The sequence below is a fragment of the Grus americana genome, chromosome 6, assembly GCF_028858705.1.
Source record: "Grus americana isolate bGruAme1 chromosome 6, bGruAme1.mat, whole genome shotgun sequence".
Lineage (NCBI taxonomy): Eukaryota > Metazoa > Chordata > Aves > Gruiformes > Gruidae > Grus > Grus americana.
Genome location: NC_072857.1, coordinates 20,851,226 through 20,876,095, shown reverse-complemented (window position 1 = coordinate 20,876,095; position 24,870 = coordinate 20,851,226). Strand labels below are relative to the sequence as shown.

The window sequence follows — 24,870 nt, the reverse complement described above, 5'->3', positions numbered from 1 at the left end:
GGGGTGCCAAAGATCAGTGATTGCAGTAGGGAACTCACACAAGGATCCCTTTTAATTACAGAAATAGGTTTTCAGCTCAGGTGCATCTGCTGATTAGGTCTATGGCAGTATGTCCAAGGCAGACAGATGGACCCTAAAGGTGTAAGTCAGACATCTTCCTGTGGCTGGAGCTAGAAATATCTACCATCTCTAGTTGTTGACTACTGCCCCTAAGAGAAACATTTCTAGAGCTTTCATGTCCTAGCAGAATACATAAGGTCTTTGTCCATTTCAGAGCACTAAAGGAGTGATCTAAACTAATCAATTTGACCTTGCACTGGAATAGACTCAGAGAGCCCAGTTGGGCAGCTGAGGGTCCCAGCTGTGGTAACCGATATGGGGATAACAAATGGCCGGGGACAATAAGGTCTCAAATACACCCAGCTCTGTCAGCAAAAGTCTTCTGATATGTTTTCAGGCTGCTTAGTGCTCTATAGATTATAATCAAGATTTTAAAATCAATGTGGAAAGCAGTAAACAACCAATTTAGGCCAGAAATCATAAAACCAGTTCCATCTTTGATATACTGGAAAAGTTGTCTTAAATACAATGCAATAGTTCTAATCTGAAAGAGAGAAGGTATTTTAACACTGCCAATTTACTTATTAACAAAGGAATTCATTACAAAACTTTTAAATACTAACAGAAATTCCCAATTAATGCTTACAAAATAATAGGTTAAAAGATATCTGATAGACTATGCATGACATTCTATACTTGTATGAAATACACATGTGCATATATATGTGTGTATATGTGCACACATTTTTATGAGGAGGTATTGATTTATTAAAAACTGTTCTGACTATAGCAGGATTTATTTGTATGGGATAAATTCAAGTTTTGTAGTAACATTGCATAGATCCATGCAGTTGATAAATCCTTGGGCCATCCAGGAAAATGTGAAATACGGTGAGAGGCCAAGGAGCCTAAATAAGTGTAACAATGTGTGCAATAACACATGAATTCATATAAGCAGATGAAGCCTTTTGCTTATATGTTAGCGATAAATGTAAAATATATAGGATGATAGTGTAGCATTTCTGCATGGATTTGTCATTGATTACTCTGCATGCATTGTTTCTGTGTATGCATGCATTGTTTCAGATTCTTTCATTTTGTCTTACCCTCATCCCTTCAAATCGCGACAAGGCTCTTAGAGGTCTCAAAGCTCTTAGTGTCCTAAGGGATTTAATCGCACCAAGTTCTGAGTAGCCCAAGGCATTAGCTGTTAAGCTAACCAAAGAGACCTACACAAAAACAGAAAGGCAATATTGCTCATTCATCTTGTATATCCTTTCGATACATATGGTGGGAATGATGTGTGCCCTGAACTTCTCAAGAAGATTCAAGGCTGGACCTCTTTCTCCAGGAATCCCTCTATAATGCAGAAAGATCTTTCAAGTCAGACAAAGTAGAATAAAAGTATATTCTAGGTACCTGTTGATGAAATCATGTTGGTAGAATGGTATAAAAATGCCTTCTAAATTCACATAAACCAGTCAACATTTGGTGGTATTTAAAGAAAAATGAAATCACATGCAAAAAGAAAACTCCACAAAGTTGGGTGAATTGGAATGGTCAGTTTAGGTCAGGACTTCTCATGGTATCTTCAGAACTTGATGAGAATGTAAAAGCTCTCAAAAACCACATCCAGACCTGGTCAAATGTAACTTTCTAGTGTCCAGAAAATCTTATTCAACAGCCATAGCTACCAGTGCTGTTCAGATTTAACCAGACTAATCAAGACTGATAACCAACTCTTTGTTAGATAATGGTAGAAGCTTCATTGTTAGGCATATCCACACTTCATTACATTCCCTGTGACTCCTTTAACCACTTCATCAATTCTGGCTTGCATAACGCTGGTCTGGTCTGCAGGCAGATGAGTAAATAAACTAGAATAGCTGTAAAATAAATAATACAATTATCTTTCATCAATAATCCTTAGAAATATATTTACAGTAAACCATTGGGATGGAGTGGCCCTACTAAAGAAAAAAAACCCCCAAACCATCTTATATTGCCCTCCATTTAATGCCCTTCCATCCTTCCTGTTCTCTTGTTTCATTTCCAAATTATTCTTTTCACTTTGTTACCTCAATCCTCTGACTAAAGATTAAAAAAAAATAAAAAGCTTCAGAGATTAATTTTTCCATGAAAAACAATTGCACCAGGGTAAGGTTCACAGAAGTAAGTAAACCACAGATTATCAAATAAGAATTAAATATTTGTTGACAAATACAATAAACATATAATGACAGTGTGAAGTACTGTCCACAGACTCTCTGTAAATCTCTACTGGTCATGGTAATTTACACATCTGATGACTGAGCCAATAAATGTTTTACAAGGGTGCAGACTCAACCACAGAATACTAAGCGTGCATATAGTCATGTTTTATTATAAGATCTGCAATGCTGGTATGGATTTAAAAGTTACGACGTTTTCCAAGCTCTGTATAGTAAAGACTTCATGGTCTATCATATCATTGTAGTTTTAGGGAGATACATGGCAATTTCTATAGTATTCTGCTGCTTTTCAGAATGAGTGAACAAGTGATTCCAGACACATTCTTACCTTGCATTCCATGGGAATTAGATATGTGGAACTGAGAGATGCCCTATTAGCACAGACAGATGTAGTCAAGCTACTGGGGATGGAAGGGAAATTAATGTCTGCTCTATGGTTAAAGATCTGTAAACTTCCATTTATGCTACCCAGTACTGTGCATACATTGTTGAGCATGTAGACTTGAAATTACAATGTACTTCTCACTAGGTCTCCTTCAGACAATGTGTTTCTGCTCCTTGGTGGTGCAGCCTTTCAAAAATCACTTGAGAACCCATTCTAAGGGAGGTCATCTACAGTTCTCCAAGTGCCTCTTTAAGGTCACCCATGTGATGCAGTGAAAAGTGCAAGACTACTGAATGGAACTGAGAGTTCCTGGCAGTATTTGCTTTTCATGTTACACAGAGTAGGTGACAGAACACTTACAGTAATTGATTAGAATGTTAGACACCTTTAAAGAAATTGTTTTGAAATATGTAAATTTCATATACAGCAAAAACTGAAGAAGATGAACAGCATCCTTTCCACATCACAAAAAAACCCCCGTAAAAAGCATAATTTCAATAAAGCATTACAAATTCATAAAACTAGAGAATATCAACAAAAAATCTCCACAGTAATATCTAAATATTTTTTCTTTCCTGAACAGAATTGTAGACCATACCACAGCAACAGTTTTAAAAGAGTTTCCACTGAATAGAACAGAAACCTTATCCTGAAAACATAATATTCTGATTTTTAGAGCCTGTTATACATGAAAAAGAATACATACATCAACAATCAGGAAGTCCAGCCAGCACCACGCATTAGTGAAATAGGTTTGAAAGCCATAAGCCACCCATTTTAAAAGCATTTCCAGAATGAAGATATAAGTGAAAACTTTGTCAGCATATTCCAGCATGGTCTTGATAGTTTTACGTTGCTCTATGTATATATCTTCAAATGCCTGTGAAAAAGATTTTTGAAGATATAATTAAATATCTTCACAACTTGCAGTGTGTATATAGTAGCCAAGAAAGAATTTCAATTGGAAAGATACATGTGATGATAAGGCATATATCCCTCCCTCAAGCACAACTTTTGCTTTCACTCCAGACTGTAGTCTTTTCATAAAGCTGGGTCCAAACACAATATTCAGGTGAGCTGAACAGTGATCCACAAAACCTACTGTAACACCATTCTCCAAGTCTCATTTTAATTCATTTCCATGTATAGCAATGGCTTATTGACATAAGGATGTCTTTTGTGGTAGCTACAACTTTATATCAAAATTATATGAGGGACTTAAAAATGACTCTGTGATACAGAGTTTTTGAGGATCTAATAACTGAAACCAAACTATACACACTAACCCACAAAGCAATCCTGAACAGAGATTAATAACTCTCTTTTCAAAAGAAAATATCTACATTGACAATGAAACACTGTGCACTGACCCAAGTGTAGCATGTACACTATATTTTGCTCCTGCTATGAGGAATTAATTACTTCAGTACTTACTCAGTGCCCCTAATTTAACATTAATCTGATAAAATACCTGATGGAATCACATCAGCACCTTACATCTCAGTTTGACAATTCAAGTTGCTGTTGCTAAGTTCCTAGCTCAGCTGTGATTTATTTTAAATGTGTATAAGACAAAAAAAGCTAAAAGCTATTATCATCAATATGAAAATGCATGAATACCAGTCTTACATAACTAATTTCTTATTTCCATGAACACTACATTTTTAACTTGCCAAACAATTTGTTTCATAGCCTGTGAGCAAACTCTTACATATCCTACAATACATGCCAAATACTTGTTGATTTATATAGGCATTAGAACATTTATGAATTGTATATTAAATTCTGGTATGTTACCTGCAGCTATATAATTAACTGTAATTCTAAATACTTGCTGCTTAAAATAGGCACAGTAATTCCACATTGAATTTACCAGAGCACCGCTGCTGAGAAGAATCATGAAGACAATGAAGGTCTCAAACCAGTTGTGTTCAACAATCTTATAGCAGGTTTTCCTAAGATTCCACCAGATTTTCCCTTTCCCATCTTCTACACTGACTTGACAGCATTTAAATCTCCGCACACAGCCTAAGTGCGATAATAAATTTGAGATGTCAGAATAAAGTAAATATTTATTAGGAATCACAATGAACAGAAATAATTTGGCTTAGTTCAGTGCTACTGCAATAGATGCTTGTAAATAAATATCTCCTGCTTAAGGATTTTTTTGCAATATTTGAAGTCAAAGCTTTGTAACTCTTGTCATATATTCCAAGGAGACAGAGAGAGCAGGACAACAGTACATCTATGGCAGTACCTCTGAAGGAGTTACTAATACAAACAGAAAATACAACTGCAATCACAAAGCTGCTTCTTGATTTTGAATATAAATAGAATCCAGCCCAAATCAACACAGTTAGGTCTAATTACCTTGCATATATTTTGCTTCGCCTACCTTCTGTAAAACAAGCCTCTGGCTCCAGAGCTTCTTCAGGTTCTGCTTCTGGCTGTTCCCCTTCTGGAGGTAGTCCAATATCAACTGTGCTGCCTTCTGATGAACTGGATGCATTTAGTTTCTGTGAAGAAAACCCCATGTAATTATTTTTTTCAGTTTTACTTATTTTGAATAGAAATTCATGTTTGAAATGCATACCAAAATATTTTGCATGTATTCCGTGCTCTGACATTAAAATAATTTCTTATCTACAATCTACAATGCCAAATTGCTCTACTACAGGTGAGGTCACAAGATTAGAAACTACATCATGTGCATTTTCCCTGTTGAAAATATTTTGATATTTTCATACAAGGAATTGCTGAAATTATTAGACTACTATGCTGAGCCACACATAAGAATTCTGAAATGAAATTTCAGTAAGTTAGAAATAAGTGTGTTCTACACTTTGTACTGTTTAATTATTCCAATCATGTGGCTGCATTTTAGATTACACTTCAGATAGCATGTTTTAACAAAAATAATTTTCCAACATCATGACCAAACCAACAGCAAGCTGCACCGATGTATTTTCATGTCTCAAGTAAATGTTATTCTATAAAGTCTGTAAAATCTAAAAAGTTTGAATATAAACATTTCATTACCATTGACATGAAAACACGTTATGACTTTTATAGGATAGTTTAATTCTCTTTATTTCCAAAAGAGCAGCACATTACTTTAAGAGCAGTAGCTGATATTTTGCATTCTCACTTGCCAATGCATTTTCTGAATTTATTGTGCATTTTGAAACTACTTATTACTTTGGTACAGTACACATACATGTCCGATCACTATAAAAGCCAAAAAAAAAAAAAAAAATCTTTATTTTTGGAAGACTAAAGTGAAAACAAATGCTTTTAAAACAATACTGTTATAAAACAATACTGCGCCAATGAATCATACTGATAATATAATCCCAATCTTCAAAATGATTCTTTCACACCATTGCATTATGTTGGCAACAGACAAATATGAGTACTATAATAAGTAAAAGTAGTTTGATCATGGCATTCTATGACTCTTCTAATGTTATCACTATGTGGAGTATAACATCAGTAAAATGGCTGCATTGATAAGTAGCTAATTTTATAACGGGAATGATGTAAGCAGATTTAGAATACAGTCTATAGGGAATTGATATTAGACAGAGAGATGGTCCATGGTTACATTGAAGATATATCTTTGCTGACACTTAAGTTAGAGGCATTATTCCTTTAAAACATATTTGAGAAGCTCCAAATTCTATACAGTTTTTTGTAAAGGAAATGTAAACAATATCAGTATATGAATACAGAAAGTACTGTGAGCCTTCAAAGGAATTTTACATTGCAGACAATATTAAGTATGTTCTTCAAACAAAAAGATTAATTCCTTTCTCCCTCACTCTGATTTTATCGAATCACACTGACAATATATCGTACTGTGATTGTGACATAGGCTTAACTTTGATTTTTGTGTACCGTGATACACTATAGCCCACATTTTAGAGGAAGACCAAACAAATGGAAACATTTATCATAAGGTGTATTATGTATGTAATTTCAGTGATATCTGCACACCCATTTCTTTTATGTTTCATTGAAAATCCCAGCTTACATATTCATGTCTCATGTTTGTGCATGAGCTTTAGCATCTATGAGGTTAGGTCCAATATACAAAGACATGGATGCACACTTTTCTGCAGATTATTATTTACAAATTTCCCACTGCAACATATTCAAATTATAGATAATGCACGGCAGTTTGGTCATTGTGGAATACTGCCTCTAAAATGGAGAAACTGGAGAGTATGAAATAAATACTGTAGTCCTTAAGGACCACAGCATTTAAACATCAGTGAAAGTCAATCATCAGTTTGAGGAAAGGCCAGAAATACCATAAACACAAGGTACATTCTAAAGAAATTTTTATATGGTGTTAAAAATTAACGTTTATAAATATAATACAGTAAATTTTTAAACTGAGAAGTGACTATCTGTTTGTATTATGTAGAGTTTTCATAAAATGTTGCTTGCATCATTCCGATCTGGACAGCATTTCTAGCAGAATGCCGTAGTAGTAGCAGAGCAAACAAAAATTATGAACTGGTTAAACTATAAGTTTGAAAGACCTACTGTCCATTCTTTTACAGGAAAATGAAGAGTTCAGTAACTCAGATATTACACAGTTAACTTAATCAGCACATGTTAATTTTAAGAAGGGGTAATGAATTCCTATTACTGAAATTGTGTAACACTAACAGTTAACTCAAGATGGAAGATTAGAGATATCCATGATAAGGAGGGATCAAAAAGATCAGGTAGGAAAGGTAGAAAGTGATACAGTAGAACAGTCAATTATCAGGAACATCAGAAAGCCATCTTTATTTATGCGGGACAGTATGTATGGTGAGTTGTATCTTACAAGTTTCTTCTTACTGAAAATCTGGTATACTTCTTTTAAACAGCTGTAATAATAATCACAGGAATTAAGCTAAACAGAGAAATCCTAAATTGGATCAACAGCAAGTGATACTTGAAACACAACAAGTAAATGCCTTATCCTACTGAGAGTTCAGTTACTATTCTGTTGTTGATGTAACAGAGTATTTCCTTAGCATGCTGTTCTATTATACCTGAATTTCACCCCAACCTGATCAGTATATGAAGAAGCATATTATAAAAATTAATCAATAAATTCAATATGTAATAATTCAGTATCATTTGGGGAAGAAAAAAATTAAAAATTTTCAACAGAAATAATTAGTTCTTTTGTTTCTTTCTTTCTTTGTTATTTTTAACATTGAAGTTATTGTATTACATTCTGTACAGTATTTGTAAAATTTACTATGCATTACAAACAGCTAGGAAGGTTTTATGATACAACATCTTAAGATTTTACCAAATCAATTAAGTTCACTACACTAGGAAAACTTTTCAGTAAATCAAATATTTCCACAGTAAACTTCTGCTCTGGTATAAAGCAACTGACCCAGGGATGTTGTACTGATTTCTATGTATTTGACACAACATCATCCAGGAATGGACCTGATTATGTTATTGCTGATCATGTTTTGTCCATATGCTTTAATACATAGGAAGACTTTTTGTGCCACTTACTGTGACTTGCCAGTGTTCACACATACGGAATCCAGCTGGAGAGCTAGACTACCCCTAATTGCAGGCCTTGATATGTTAGGTAAGTAGCATATCTCCCAGTTCTTTACCTTAACATATCTCAAAGTTACCTTTGTACCTGATAAAGTCTTCTCTGCTCACTAGCATTACAAAAACTGGATTTAGGCAATGTTATATACTTAACATGTTTACAGCTTTTTAAAAAAACGAACCTATAGAAACAAGATAATCATCAAACACAAACGTTATCTTCGATATAATAGTAAGTCCTTTTGAAGCCTTTTTTAAGGCATGGCTCTAGATTTGAAAAGTATTCAGTCACCCAGATTATAAGAGATTTATCAGGGTCAAGTATTAGACACTCTTCGAGAGTTATGATACTCTCGAATACAAAAATATGATATGATACTAGATTTTTTCTGAATAGTATGCTAAGGAAATTATTCTCAGAGAAATGTACTGTTCAAACCTCGGAATGTACATACTCCCATCTCCTTTTCACAGAAAACAGAAAGGGGACAAAAGTACTTACATTGTTCTAAAGCAGCCTTATACTGATTATCATAGAGACATATATTTCTTGTGTGTCACATCTACCTGCAGCCTTGCCAGTCATGCTTTAGTCAGCAATACAGTACAGTATGAGGTACAGATTTTAGTTTAGCTTTCAAGATAGAAACTGAAAGTGGAAAGCAGCTTGCCTATCAGAGCAGCATTGGAGAAAGCAGCAGCCAAGATTAGGTCAGGAAGTTTTTGACATAATTACTTTCTGAACCTCGACAACATCCCATAGATTCATGCAATTCTGCTTCACTTACAGCCAGGCCACTTTGAGCTTCTAACATTTCTTTCTTTCTTTGTTTCCAAGATGATTATCTGAGAGTAGCTGAACAGCTCTTAGTTTAACATTTTTAACAAAGCCTGAAATTTCATGATTGGCCAGGATGCCACTAATAGCTGTTGAAATCATAATTTTAGGCACTGAAGGAGCAAAGAGCAGAACAGACATAAGCAGGAAGATGGCACCAAGAGAAACCACCATTTTGGTTTTGCTTTTAATTTCCTTTCCTCCCAAATACCTGTGAAAATGTTAAATAATGGAAATTATATTGGTTTTATTTTCTCAGTGCTGTGTGGATGTCAGTATGAAAATGAGATGTTCTGTGATATAAATAGCAATACTATATCCAAACTTATCCAGTCTTTTTCAGTACAGCTATATCACCTATAAAATTGACCAAGCAGTAAGTATCATTGTAGTTCCACTGGTATAATTAAGTGGAATCAGGATGTCACTCTTTCTAGTGCTTATACAGTCGGGCATAATAACTCTTATCAGTTCAGAAAACCAGAACATTGTAAATCAAAGCAAAACAATTCTGTGATGATTATTGTTTGCAAATACTGCAGAAAACCAGGATCCCTAAATTATAGTCCACTCTGTACTTTATTGCTATTCATAATTCATTTGATCTACTCATTTATGAGCATTTAATAAATGAAAATATTTGCAAGAATGTTGGATGGAAGCAAAAGCATCGCAAGTAGCAGTGGAAATATTTGCAAAAGCACTCCCACTGGAAGCTACTTTAAAAGGCTCTTTAATTCACACAAGTGGTAGCGAAAGGATATTTCATAAACAGAGCAAGGGACTGCTGTTTGTAAAGATTATGTGAACTCCAATTAACTCTAATATTAACAACTTAAAGTCATTCACTATGAATCACAATATGCCAATATGAAGTGACCAATTCACAAACAATCCAAAGCCTAAATTCTTCAGAATATCAACGGATTTGGAATAATGAATATTTTAAAATCAAAATATGACTTATCAGATAAATTATTCCTTACAAAATATAAGACCAAAACCTATGCAATAAATATATTTTAACTCCGCTGATTTACCAAACTGAAAGCATCATCATACACCTATGGTGTTTTAAGTGTTATGGCAATGTTTAATAGGTGAGATGTAAATCCTACTGAAGCTGGGGACCTTTTGGTCCAAAAATAGTAGCTTATTTACTAGACTGCTAAACTTTATTTATTACTGATAAGATGAGAATAAGTTTAAGTTTCTCAGGGCAGAAAATTTTAGATGTTTGGGGGGGTAGTCAATTTGTGAGCATAAATTAAAGAGCTATGGTAAGACTGAATTGGGCCAGATCTTGCTATCAGTTTTCTCTTTGCACCTCTACACTTGTAAGTGTGGGCGTAAGAAAGAGCAGAACTGATCTCTGAATGTTTGACCAGCCAAATACCAGTTTTGTATGAGCTTTTTTAACCAAATGATAGTCACATGCTTTGACTGTGGAAATTAAATGAATTTCATGCTTAAAGGTGCTTCAAGTACTGCATATTAATCTCCAAAATAACTAAATGCTTATACAAATACTGAAGAAAAGCATTTCTAAGGAAAAAATTGTGAAAAATAAAAACGTGACTATCGTGAGTTTGCAAGCTACCTCCATTATAAGCCAAAACACAATACTACGAAAGTTTTCCAAAACAGCTAGCAGCTTTTCATTATCAACACAATTTTCAGATGGACTTATATAAGCTTCTGATGAGAAACATAGCTTATGTGTTACATATTCTGTCTTCCTTCAAAAGGAAAGAAACCCCTTCAAAAATAGAATCCTGAAAACTTTACCACCAAGATTGGGAAAGGTACATAGCATGCACTGCAAAATACTATTAAAATATCATGGAAAGTATAGCATCTGAACCACAGAAGTACTGGGGCTGCCGATCTCGCCTGACCATGCTGTGATGCGAGTCCTGTGACTCAGCAGAGAGCAGCTGTGCATGTTTGTACTTTATTGCAATGAATGGGACAGGATCATAGCTGAAGAGCATGCAGGCCAGTCAAAATCCATTAAAAAGTGATTATATAGTATATACATATAGATGTATAACTTGCTTAGGTAACCTGTGTGAAATTGGTGACACGATGCTCTGCCTCGCTAAAAGGCACCAGAGCTGCCCGCTTGACTCATCCAGCTTGGTTCTACTCCTGTGAGAAGTAAGAATGGTAGGAAATGAAGTTCAGGACACAGCACCTCTGCTTTTTTGCGCTGAATGCTGCTTAAAGTAAAATATACATTATTAAGGTGTCTGCAACAGCATTAGGAGATCCCATGTTTTTCAAGACATTTAAAAATATCTTGTAACTTGGTATATCTTGGTGTAATTTCTAGCCTAGAAGTTACACTTAGCATAAAAATCTAATTATTACACAGCTATGCATGCACTAGAAAATTTTCTATATAAACCATCCCTGTTGTACTTAAGGACCTAAAAAGGAAAAAAATATTTTTATAGGTTCTACGCTGGATAGCAGTAATGCAGCTCGGGTCCACAGACCTTTACATATAGGACAACAGACTCAGCACAGTGGTCCCATATTTGTTAATGGCCCTACTTCCATGGTAAAGTCTTATTTAGGATTTATTCTCTATTCCCTTAATACATTGTATTCCCCCACTATTCTTATGGACACAATGGTCTCATAATTAATTCTATTTTAAGTTTCAGGCAATTTTCTAGAAAATTCCTTGTAAATTCACACCTACTAGCACGTACAATATTGTACATATTCCTTCTAGAAAGGCGTAATGTACTAACATTTCTATCAAAATACTGGAAAAGATGTATGTTATAATAAAGAACTCACCAAACATGAATATACTTAATTGAAACTTGCTAATATATGATAATTACTTTGTATAAATTCAGCTTGTTGCCCTATACCACAGTGAATACATGTATGCATGTGTATACATAGAGAAAGGCAAAAGCACACAGACACACACTCATTAGCATCTGGCTGTCTTGTGCAGAGGGTTCTCATGATACAGGGATGCCTAAGCTGCCTTTCATTAGGGATACTGCTAACTGAATGTGGTTTGGGGGCAGTGTCTAACTTCAGTTCTTTTAATTTGTGGTATAAGCAATGAAGTGACTGGCAGATCAACACTTGGCAACAGCAGAATCATATAAATGGGAAAAAACATGAGAGGGCAGAAATGCAAGGCACATTATGGCATGACAAAAAAGAGGACGCCTTGAACAAAAAGCCATTTTTAGTCACTTTTTTAATTTTAAAAAATGCCTTCTTTTGCTATGGATCAGTTTCATGACAAGAGTGTTGGTCTTGTGACTAATAAGCCATCACTCTTCTCTATATCAAAACACATGGTAGATAAGAATTATCTAGTGAGGAGCAGGAACTAGGATTAAGAGAAATAATGCACTTTTGTGATTAAAATCTGTTTGACATTTAGGCATTTAAATAAGAAGCAAAGACATTGTGAGCGTATTTAACTGCTGTGTCTCTCTTGAAGGTGTCTGGAACTTGTAAACATTTCCCTTCAATTTTTCACCTTCAGCTTCTGCAAGAGTAAGAAATTTTGGTCCTGAATATGGTCAGAGTTTCAGGTTTGACCAGTCCAAACTGCTCGGCACTAGCTCATTCCTGACTGAATATGCCTTTGTCTTACCACCTGATCAGTTTGCAGTTCCTGAAGCATGATTAACACACACATTTACAGGATTAAGTGCCTCCAAAAATGCAACAAGGACACTGTTTTCTTTTAAATACTGTATCTAGAGGAGAAAACCTTTCTTTTATGGTGGAAGCTTAATGACCGGAGCTCATGTCTCAAATGTGGGATAAGCTGCTTTAAAATTTTCCCTATAGGAATGCAAACCAATATTTTTGTCACCTTGAAGAATAACCCAATTGATGTCCTTCCACTGGGAAAAGGAATGATGTGGCTAATGAAGACAGCAGTCATACCATCCTGTTATACAATGAAGAAATAGATGTACCATTGTCACTGTGGTCATACTCAGTCCTGCTAACCACCAGCCTATAGGTTTGCATAGGGTACATCCTCCATCTGTTCTACTGACATAATGCTCTTGTGCAGTTAATAGTTAAAGATTAAGCGGGCTACAAAAAGAAGCAAAAGGGAGAATGTTGGTGATCAGGGAATTCGTATGGGAAATTCAGGTTTCAGTCCCTATTTCAAGGCAGTTTCTGCATTTTAGCCACTGACTATTGACTGTTAAAAAATTATAAAACAGATTTTGTAGCAGGGAAAGATTTTGTTCTCAAAACAGATGCCTTAATCACTAGACACTACCAAAAGTCATGTCCCTTTTTGCTGCCACTGTTCAGTGAATCACAAATTATTTTGTAGCTTTAGCAAAAGAAATGGAGAATACTCCACTAGTACAGAACAGTCCTAGGATTACATTTTTAAAAACAGACTTGGGCAGCTAGTGAATCTAATAATCACTAATGAAAATATTTAAATTACTTTCTCAGTCATTTTAATGACATATAGTATTTAAATTAGTAGAATCCAATTACACTTCCAAATTACTTTTTGCAGTGAAGTTGCCAATTAAAAATTACCAGAGCTATAATCTATTTTGAGAAAACTTCAGTTAATACGTACATAACTTTGTAACTTTTAAAAAAGAACAAGGACAATTTAAAACAGGCTCACTACTACCATGAGCACTGGTAGTATCAGAATCAGTAACATTATCAGAATTAATCTGATATGGCTGGGAGCACAAAATAAGAAGTAAAGAGAGGAGAGTTTTCCTGTTCTCAAACTTCTGATCGTACTGGGACTTCACAGTCAACATAGACTGTATCTGTGTCAGAAGATTTTCTTTTAGTGTCATTCATACAGTAATATCATCTGAAGCATCATTGCTCATTACAATGTATCTGCACAATAAAACTAACAGTATCTTCTTCACACTTTCCAGTTGAGGCATGTAGAACGTTTTATGAAAAGTGACAGGTTTAGGTTGAAAGCATCCTTGAAACTGATAAAAATACTATACTAACTTTACAGACAATACAGAATGACAAATAGGTATTTGTTACTCCACCAAGATAGCAATAAATATTTTGTGATGAAGAAATCCAAAGTATTCTGTTTCCTAGTACTGAACTTTAATGTGAGACACTGTATTCCCAAACTTTCAGTACAGCCTCTGGCTATCACTAAGCAGGGAAAAGGCTGAAAGCGATAGATGAACACAACTAGCAGGAAAAAAGAACAAACCCAGAAGGACCAGGCCTATACCAAGAAACTACATGATTTACAAAAAGACAGAAAAATAACCTGTGCCATTACTGTCATGTGCAATCATTATGCATGATCTCACTGGTAGGTGGAATTTGACCAGATTAGCAGTAGAATTTGCTGCTCCTTTGGCAGCAGTAAGTTTTGAAACAGTTAACAATGGGACAATAGAACAATGGAACAGCAGAACAATGGAAGGACAGAACAATGCACTAGCCCTGTGTGGTGTAAAGGTGCCTGGAGAAGATTCCTTTTCTTATCCTATGTACAAAAATAGAATAGAATCAACCAAAATCCTACATTCAGACAAAGAAACTTTCATATAATCACCTTCTTTGTTACACAGAACAATTCAAAGTTAAACTACAACAACTTTTGCTTTGTTCTACACCCAAGTCATGGTTTTGAAGAGTAAGTTAAATACTACTAAAAACAATCTGCAGAAAAGAAATATTTTTAAAAGAACAATTAAGACATTTCTGATAAGAAACCAGAAAATATGACTAAATGCGTGATGCAGTCTGTACAAAAAAGGATCTCAAGGTGAGAATTACTAGAATCTTATCCATACTTATACCCTCAGATTCAAGCACGAGGAAATCACTTAGGAAAACCTTTATGTTACTTTATGTCTACACTGTAGCATGCAGTACTGTTCAAAAATACCCATGCTAATGGTGAATGAACTAGCATTGGTATTAAGCATAGCATAGACTTACTCCACTTGAGGTGGTGTGCCTCCACAATGTACAATTGTGCAGGACAGAGCACTGAGTTAACACAATAATAATGGCTTCGGCATCCACTGTAACTTAATAAGTGCTAGCTTGGATTTGTCCATTTGGCACCACATTGTGCCAGAAAGAGGTACATTTTATTATAGTCATAGTAGGTAACAGATTCAAATATCTTAAAGCTGTGAAAATGACAGTGGGTAGCCATATGAAAGGATCTTATACTGAGATATAAAGCTTCATAACTTTTTTACCATAAGGCCATTACTTCGCTTCTTCAGTGGTTCTGCTGCTACCAGATGAATTATTAGCGATTTATATGAAATCATTTAGTAATGGTGGTCCAGTATTCAAATATACTTATGATGTATCTAGATGTATTTTGACTATATCAAAAAGGTTAAAAGCATCAGAATGAACCATTAATTTGACAGAAGGCACTCCAGAAAGCAGACAAAAGAGTAAATAAACTGCACTGATGAAATAAGCATGGAGAAACTTGCACACACCCACCCACCCCCCATTTTGTAAGACTTTTGGTATCCAGGGCTACCAAAAATTGGTTCATTTTCTTGTTAATGATTTAACTAAATAAAATAGGAAAAAAGTATTCATTTTCTAAAAAATTCTTATGCATCTTGATTATTACTGTAAATGCAATACTGTACTACCATCTCATTCAAAACCCGCAACCTTACATCAATTTACCTTAAATACCATGACAAGTTTGTATACACTGTTATACAGGAATTAAAAGGAGATTTGAATTCAACACTAGTAACCTTAAGAAAAAAAGAAAAGCATCAGAGTATTTTAAATATAGAAATAGTCTTACCTCTTTGCTTTCTTCCAGGTCTGACTCGCTGCTGAACTCCTCTGTATTTAAATTTTCAAAATCTGATTCCCCAACAGCAATTGGCACTGTCACAGTGAGACTTGGGTTGTTTATGAATGACATGTAATCACTTTCATCAACAACATATTTTTCCACGCTGCTGCCTATGCCACTGGTAGTTCCATTCCCTTCTTTAAGATAGGTAAGATTTTTACCTATTTCTACTATTGTGTGGTTGGAAATACAGCTGTCTTTTTTGTTGTTTAGGTCTTCAAGAGGTTTGATTTCATCTAAAACTTTCTGCTTCCTAACAAAGGCCTTTTGGATGAATTCACGCACTTTTCTCTTCACATAATCTATGCCTTTCTGAATCCTTGCCACAGCAATCTGGAGATTGTTCATTTCATTATCATCATCTGTAGCAGCAAGGTTGTCTGAACTAAATGAGCTCAGCAGCAAGGCCAAAAAGAGGTTGAGTACCTAAAAGACAGTAAAGAGAAAAATACACTGGATCTCTTATTTTTAAGTCATAAAAGTAATTCCATTATGGGTTGTTCAATATGACATAATTTTTAGCTCTTTATTTCAACTCTCCTTCCTGCTATTCTTTCCAGTCAATTAATCCCTGTCCCCCACATTTTATTATAACTTGCCAAAAACATTTTTAGCTTGTTTAACTTGACTAATAGAGGTTAAAGTCTGAGCTGTTCCTTGACTTTCTCCTCCACGCTGGAAGTAGTGCAGGTCTGCTCCTCAAAATGGAGAATGACATAAGGAGGCAGGATACAACATGATATAGTAATTTATGCAAGATACATCTGCTGTAGTGTTCATAGGTGAGAGGAATGCAGGCAGACTCCAGTCTTCTACAGTTAACAGACCACAGTTTCAGTGTCTCTAATTCAGAATATAATAAACTTATATATTTGCCAAGAATATATAATTCTATTTTTGTGTTGGGCAGAAAAACTAGCTAAGAGATAAAGAGTCCACAGATGTAATACACCTCAATTTTAGGAAACTATTTCAGACTTTCTTGCATGACATTTTACAAACATACAAGAGAAATTTGGACTGCATGTAATTATGACAGACTATGTGCAAAACTGATTAAAAATCATATTTAAATTATATTTGTCAATTCTTCCTGTTCAAACTCTCAAAATATTTTAGAAGGCATACCACAAGAATCTCCATTAGTCCAGTTAAACTTAGTATTTATGCCTGTGGATAAGCATGTTTATAAAATTCGTGGATGATACCAAAAAAGAGAAGGGATGCTAACACTCAGTAAGAAAGAACTACAATTAAGCATAATCATGGTAAATTGGTGAAATGATTCAAAATCAATATGGCATTTAATTCTGAAGTACTATTGTGGAAATGTTGGTTATGGAAAATGAAAAGTACATATAGATAAGGTATGAAAACTGGGAAGGGGGAAGCACTGCAGAAAAGGGCATATAGGCTGCATCAGGAAAGCAGTGCTGGTACAGAAATTTCATGTGTCATTTGGGGATGTACCACGAGGAATGCTGGGTGTAAGACACAGAAGTATAATTATTCCACATTATTCAGTACTTGTGTCTCTATCCAAAATGCTGCTTGGAAGTTGTTCAGAGGCCAGGAGCAAAAGGGTTACGTAGTTTAGAAATTATCACCTATGAGAAAACATTGATCAGCTAGGCTTATTTTGTTTCAGAAAAAAAAGACTGTAAGTGGAAGCAGTAAGCCTTTAAGTATTATAAATGTTGCTGTGAAGACCAACTGTTTTCTATCACTGTTGAGACCATTCAGTTTAATTGGCTGTACACTGTGATTTAAGTTAGATTTTTTTTAAAAGGCATTTTTAACTATAAGCCTGATTTAGCACTGATCTTACTAAAGAGGTTATACACTTATTGAACATTTAAAAGAAAATGTAGACAAACATTTCTCATAAATGATCAAGGTATATTTGAACCTGATTTAGAGAAAGGGCAAATTAATTACATGATCTCCTGAAGTCCGGTCTTCATCTCTGATTTCTAAATCATGAAAAATAGGAAATATGTTTTAATAATTTTAAAAATGCCCCACTGATTACGTACCACTAGGTTTCCAATCACCATGACCATCATGAAGACAGTAAGGCACATAGTTTGGCCTGCAACCTCCATGCAGTCCCACATCGTTTCTATCCATTCTCCACACAGCACTCGAAACACAATTAGGAAAGAGTGGAAAAAGTCATGCATGTGCCAGCGTGGAAGTTCACAGTCGCTAGAAATCTTGCAGACACATTCCTTGTAGCTTTTCCCAAACAGCTGCATCCCAACCACAGCAAAAATGAACACAATGATGGCCAGCACCAGGGTCAGATTTCCCAAAGCCCCCACTGAGTTGCCAATAATTTTTATCAGCATATTTAGGGTTGGCCAAGATTTTGCCAATTTGAAAACTCGAAGCTGCAAAACAGAAGAATAGTATACAGTTATTTGTGTTACTAATAGTAATGAAATTATTGTTATGCATTTGATATTTTGGTTACTCTGTGTCTAAATCATGTCTCCTGTAACCTTTAGAAACTTTAACTACAAAATTTATGTTTCCAGTTCTTTGTACAATACTAGACATCAGTAGTCTTAAGTCCTGATTCAAGTCATAAGAAATCAAAACTACTGCCTCTATGCCCATGTCAATTACGCTGCAATTATCACAAAGTCTCCAGTTCAGACTTTGCCTCTTTTGGTGACTTTAGATATCTATAAACAAGTTGTACTTGTTAGACAAGTTGGACAAAACAGTCTGTCTCCTTTAGTTAACTCTAAGAGCATATTACTAAAAAAGCCAGCACATATGAAATGTGTTCAGTTTAACAGGACTGTAAGTGTATAGACACTTCCAGGTCTCTTTCATCTTAATTGACAGACAGATGGAAGAAATGGTTTTCCGAGAAAGAGAAACAAGCTAGAGTCATTAATGACAGGCATACAAGTTACTCACAAGTATCTTTACCAATATCTTTTTTGTAATTTAAAATAAGTGTAATGTGTCTTACAAAGTTTGTCATACAACATTGAGAAAGACAGACACAGAAAAGTGTTACCTTAAAGTACAACTTGAAACAGACAAAAATGAAATTATTTGGAAAGATACAGCAAGTGTTCAGACAATTGAAAGAGGAAAATACTAAAAGGAATCTAAATATTATTTCTTGGTATGAGACATAAATAAAATATATAGATGTGAAGTTAAAAACAGAATTCTATTACCAAGGGAGAAGTCAATCCAGACAGATATTAGATTTTAGGCACAATGCAATACAATAGTATACAGAGAAATAGCAAATGGATGAATCTAAACTCCCTCTTTTTTTAAAGGGGTTTTATTTAACTTTAAATAAAAGTTAAATCTTTCTTGCTTTATTTAAGGCAAAAATTGAGCTTGGTAACTAGGAACTCTAGCTTCATGTCTCTTACTGGGTCTTTTCAGAAGAGGATTTGAACGAACATCAACTTGCATGCTAGCCTAGTCTTCAGCAAGACCAAGGTTTTTCAAGTTCCGATTCATGACAGAGTTATCTAATAACAGACAGAGGTACTGTAGTGATTTCAAACAGAAAAGCTGTTAGACAGTGGATGGACCCTTGCAGAGGATGGTAAGGAGAAGCTGGTAGTGATGAAAAATCCCTGTCCAAAGAAAAATCTTAACTCTGCTCTCTTCTAAAACTAGCCATGTAAGCAAACTGGTCTTATCAGCTAGTTTATCAGCTAAAACTGTCAATAAACTTTGATTAACTGATCCATTATTTACTAGGCGATTTACTAATTTCAGTCACAGGTAATGAAGGCCTGTGGCTTTTGCATTTTTTATTCCCTCATCTAGGGAGAAAAAGACTCTAGAAGATACTACTATTAAAAAAAGTTAATCCGTAAAAAGCACAGTCACTGCAAGAGCAGAACTGATGTTGACAATGTCTTGAAGAAGAAATAGACATTACTAAGATAATATGTAAAACAAACTTGACATAACAGATACATGCTATCTAGTGGGTTTGCAATTTAGTATTTTGTAAGTTCTTATGAAAAGATCTTCTGTCTTAGTCAAATATATAACATAGAAATGAGCATAACATACATGCACAAATACAAAAATATAACGTAGAGACATATTTTATTTAGTATATTTACCAATCGGAATGATCGAAGGACAGATAATCCTTCTACATTTGCAAGGCCAAGCTCCATTAAACTAAGACTCACAATAAAACCATCAAAAATATTCCAGCCCTCTTGGAAGTAATAATAAGGATCCATGGCAATTATCTTGAGAAACATTTCTGCTGTGAAAATTCCAGTAAACACCTGCAAGGAGAATAGTTTCTTAGTCTAATTTAATGACAAAATATTAAAAACATAAAACTAACAGGATCAACTTTTGGTAACTTATATCATCATTAAGCAATACATGATAAATCTGAATAGCTTCTCTACATTGCCATACATTGGGGTTAGGAATTAAATTCAGATTTGAAGCTTACATATGCATCACAATGTTTGGTTTCCAAAGAAAAAGAGGTAAAGGGGAAAAATACATTTTTATCTAGCCTGCTAATATGCACGTATAAATACCAATACACAGAATCTCTTCTGATTTTACTGCTCAGTTTATCCTCCTTAGATCTTATCTTTGCCCTTGGGACATCTTTTTGCTTCTAGAGATAAAGATAAATTTGAGAGGGACAATTATTTTATTAAGAAAAAAAAATTATACTGAAAGTTGAGCAGAACTATTCTTCTTCAGGATGCCCTGTGGAAGGCACTGGCATGCCATTTCACCATTTCCTGTGGAGTTGCAGTAAATCTGCCATGCTTACTGGGTCTTTCCCCTCTACAATTCCCTGAACACCCAGGATCTCAGGAGGTGCTAGTGAGGAGCGGAACAGGTGTGGGAATGGAACTGAAAGTTCTTATGATTTATAAGTAGCCATCCAAGAAAATATATTAGATAAATTCCTTTAACTAGCTTTAATGATAGAAGCTGAAGGTTTTAAAAATCAAAATGCATATTGACTCAATAAATCTTATTATCTTTTGCTCCATAAAGCAAGAGTGGCAAAATCCACAAATGTCAACAAAGAGGGATTCAGTACAGCTTAAATTTAAATTCAACCATCCCAAGCCTATAAACATCTAGACAACATTTTCTTTTAAACATATGTACATAGGTCACAGAAGAATTATTTAAGACAAATGCATTTCACATACACAGTACATCATGAAAGACTTACAAGGTTTCCTACTGAAAGCACACCACTAAACTGTTCTGTCATTGGATAGTGCTCCATGGCCATGAACAGGGTGTTTAGGACAATGCAGATAGTAATGGCCAGATCAACAAATGGGTCCATCACAATCAAATTTACAATATGTTTGACTTTCAGCCAGGGAGTACAGCAGTCCCAAATCAAACAAGTGTTAGCAAATTTATACCAGCATGGTGGGCATTTCTGTCTGGATTCTTCCAGTTCTAGAGAGAAAAATGAAAATAACATTTTAAACATATTTCTCTATTTCTGGGTATTTCCTTGGGGCCTAAATGCTCTTTTCCAAGGTACCAAGGCTACTGTGAGTCAAAAGAAATCACAATTAAAAATAATCTGTCCCACTATGTTTTAAATTTGATGTAAAAGTATACTAACTATTCAATAGATAAAATAACCACTCACAAGCAAATGCTACATAGGATGCAAAATAGAAATTTGTCTTAGAAATCTGGCATACAGGCTGGGCAATAAGAGGATTGAGAGCAGCCCTGTGGAGAAAGACTTGGGGGTACTGGATGATGAAAAACTGAATATGAGCCGGCAATGTGAGCTCCCAGCCCAGAAAGCCAATCTCATCCTGGGCTGCATCAAAACAAGTGTGGCCAGCAGTTCAAGGGAGGTGATTTTCCCCCTCTGTTCTTGTGAGACCCCACCTGGAGTACTGTGTTCAGCTCTGGGGCCCCTAGCATAAAAAAGACTTGGACCTGTTAGAGCAGGTTGAGAGGAGGGCCACGAGGATGATCAGTGGGCTGGAACACCTCCTGTATGAGGACAGGCTGAGAGAGTTGGGGCTGTTTAACCTAGAGAAGAAAAGGCTCTAGGGAGACCTGATAGCAGCCTTCCAATACTTAACAGAGGCCTACAGAAAAGTTAGGGAGGGACTCTTTTATCAGGGAGTGTAGTGATAAGATGAGGGGTAACAGTTTTAAACTGAAAGAGGGTAGATTTAGATTAGATATTAGGAAGAAATTCTTTACCATGAGGGTGGCGAGGCACTGGAACAGGTTGCCCAGAGAAGCTGCGGATGCCCCCTCCCTGGAAGTGTTCAAGGCCAGGCTGGATGGGGCTTTGGGCAACCTGATCTAGTGGAGGGTGTCCCTGCCCATGGCAGGGGGCTTGGAACTAGGTGATCTTTAAGGTCCCTTCCAACCCAAACCATTCTATGATTCTATGATTCTATACATAGAATAAATAAAATATTTAAAAGTTTCCTCATGAAAGATAAACATTTAGAACAAATCTGAAGTCAGACAACTATTTAGACAGTATTAGGGTCCACACATGCAAAACTGCTCATTATTACCTTCTTATTTGCTATTTTGGGCATAGTCATTTAAGCCTCAAAATAATGTTTTGTCCTTTCTTACAAGTAGTTGCCTAATTCCATGATTCAGATTCATGTCTTTAGCCTTACAGAAAGAACAATGTGATCCTTCCCTTGTGAAACAGCATGTTGGGTGAATTGTTAGAAGGGGATTGTTCTACTGCAAGAGGCATAGCCATTTCAGTAATCTAAAAAGAGCTTTTACCCCAAAGCATAACTTCTCTAGAGAAACACTTCATTGATCAATTGCTTTCTGCTTGCATTTAACTTGGAAGTTTGCTGCTTCCACCTTAACCCTATTAATATATTGAAAGCTTGACTGCTTTTCCAAATATATCAGTCCATCTTTAAAAAAAAAATACTACCTCTATATACAAATCTCATCTTGCCTGTACCTTTTGGGATGAAATAGTTGCCTTTAAACACCACTACTACTTAATGTATCATACATTTTAGCACTTTATGGCATTGTCATAGAAAAATTCTGTGTTACATACCTTCCATCGTGTTTGTAAGCATGCTGGCTATACTCATTGCTCTTTGCCTTGCACTAGGGTCTGTTAGGTAGTCCATAGGAACATGATAAGAACTAGACCGTCTCTTTCTTAAGTCAGTTTCTGTAGTAGTGCCCTGAAAATAAAACACTGATAAAATAGCTGATTGATTGTTCATTTAATAACACTGTAAATTATTATAGCAGTATAATTATTTAAAATACTCTGTTGTCCTGCACCACGCTCCATTTATGTTGTGGTTTTGCAATAGGCTAATGTACGCCTAACTTTGTATATAGCAAATAGTCAAATACATCAGTAGGATTGCTCTTGTGCTTAAAGAATACATTTTTAAGTATTTTGCTCAAACAGGGCTGAGACATTAAAACAGATTTTAGACTATAAACACTTTTAGACTATAAAAAAATTCCATAATGCTTGTCAATGAGCTGTGCTGTAAATATCTTTCTAATTAAGCAATGAAGTTGTCTTCTAAACATGAAAATGCACAGCCCACACAGCTAGCAGTAAAAGCACAGAGTAAGTGTATTTTCTTAAGATAACTCTTAATTTAGAATAAATTACCAATTGCCTACCACATGTTTTCTAACAAAATAAAAGAAAAATATTTAATAATGTTGACATCTCAAAAAAAACCCCAAAAAACCCACCCTAGAAAAATTAACTATGTTATAGGAACACTATCACAACCCATGTAAGTTGTACTATCAGTGTTACATCAAAAGTTTCATATATGGTCAGCAGGAAGTTAAATACTCATATAATATATTCCATTAAGTAAATAGATTTTTTTTTTCATTTTGATATCCTGTCTGACATACAAATACAGAACCTTCCAGTTAAATCTTCAGTTAGCATAATGAATCAATGGGTGTAAGACTACATATACTATATTCAATAGTTTACTATGCTATTCTGTTAATTCCAAGTAAAATAGCATAGATTTTCACATATTTAGTTAATGAGAGCTAGACAATTTCAGTTTCTACTTTAGCTTATAACTGAAATATATGAAAGGAGCATTCACAGCTCGGCCAGAAAGGAAACCATTCCCAAGTGACTAAATTTTGTAGAAACAGTAGCTGATCATACAGGGAGAGGACATCATGCCTGAGCTATTGCAGACTTCCTTACATTGCTAGCAGTGGCTGCTTTATCAATCATCACCTCTGGCAGAAGCTGTCCAGTAGGTGACGTCAGAGCTGGCGGCCCACCGACTAAAGAAACTACTCCATTGCAATCGACGGTGCTGTGCATCTTCCCGTTTGCTGGAAGTGGAGGTACTGTCCTGGATGACCTACTGGCCTGACTAATGTTACTGTTGCGCCGTTCACCGTGTCTATGAGGAACAAAGAGAGAATCTCTTCTGCTCTCATTGTCTTCAAAAGTGCTGTGCTCATCATCAGCAAAGTCATTTTCTGATCCTACATCCTTTGCTCGACCTCTGAAGCTGAAAAGACTTGTTCTGCTATTGCGCCTTGGGGAAAACAGGGAGCCGCGAATGCTCAGCAAAGACTGTAGGCAAATAAAAACAATGATTATCAGATGAAAATCCTTTTAAATAGAATGTTTTTATACAGAGGAAAAAACCACAGTGTTAATATGTCTTAAAGGGTAAGGTCATCTACAAAGAAATGAACTGGTACAGCCCCCCCCACCCAGTACACTTCCTTTTGGGTAGTAAACAAATAGCACATAAGTGACAGACAAAGACTAGTTGTTTTACTACTTTGGATATATGAAATCAATTGGTTTAATTAGAGTAAAAGAAACTGCTTGACAGAATTGTTTCCTCTGCCATTCTGCATG

General features: G+C 35.3%; 1 protein-coding gene across 5 annotated transcripts in view; it reads right to left on the bottom strand.

The window, feature by feature from the left end:
• The window catches only part of LOC129208106 (sodium channel protein type 2 subunit alpha), a 78,930-nt gene that overhangs the window by 12,815 nt on the left and 41,245 nt on the right, over positions 1-24,870 (bottom strand). For 3 of the 5 annotated variants that reach the window (XM_054830301.1, XM_054830304.1, XM_054830303.1), the window contains 10 exons: positions 24,196-24,576; positions 23,044-23,176; positions 21,187-21,425; positions 20,087-20,260; positions 18,005-18,361; positions 15,915-16,394; positions 5,072-5,192; positions 4,550-4,704; positions 3,383-3,556; positions 1,167-1,289 (listed from right to left, as the gene is read on the bottom strand). In XM_054830301.1, the coding sequence (XP_054686276.1) occupies positions 1,167-1,289; positions 3,383-3,556; positions 4,550-4,704; positions 5,072-5,192; positions 15,915-16,394; positions 18,005-18,361; positions 20,087-20,260; positions 21,187-21,425; positions 23,044-23,176; positions 24,196-24,576 (2,337 nt within the window). The remainder of the gene's footprint in view (positions 1-1,166; positions 1,290-3,382; positions 3,557-4,549; positions 4,705-5,071; positions 5,193-15,914; positions 16,395-18,004; positions 18,362-20,086; positions 20,261-21,186; positions 21,426-23,043; positions 23,177-24,195; positions 24,577-24,870) is intronic. The other 2 variants (XM_054830306.1, XM_054830305.1) reach the window with 1 other exon arrangement.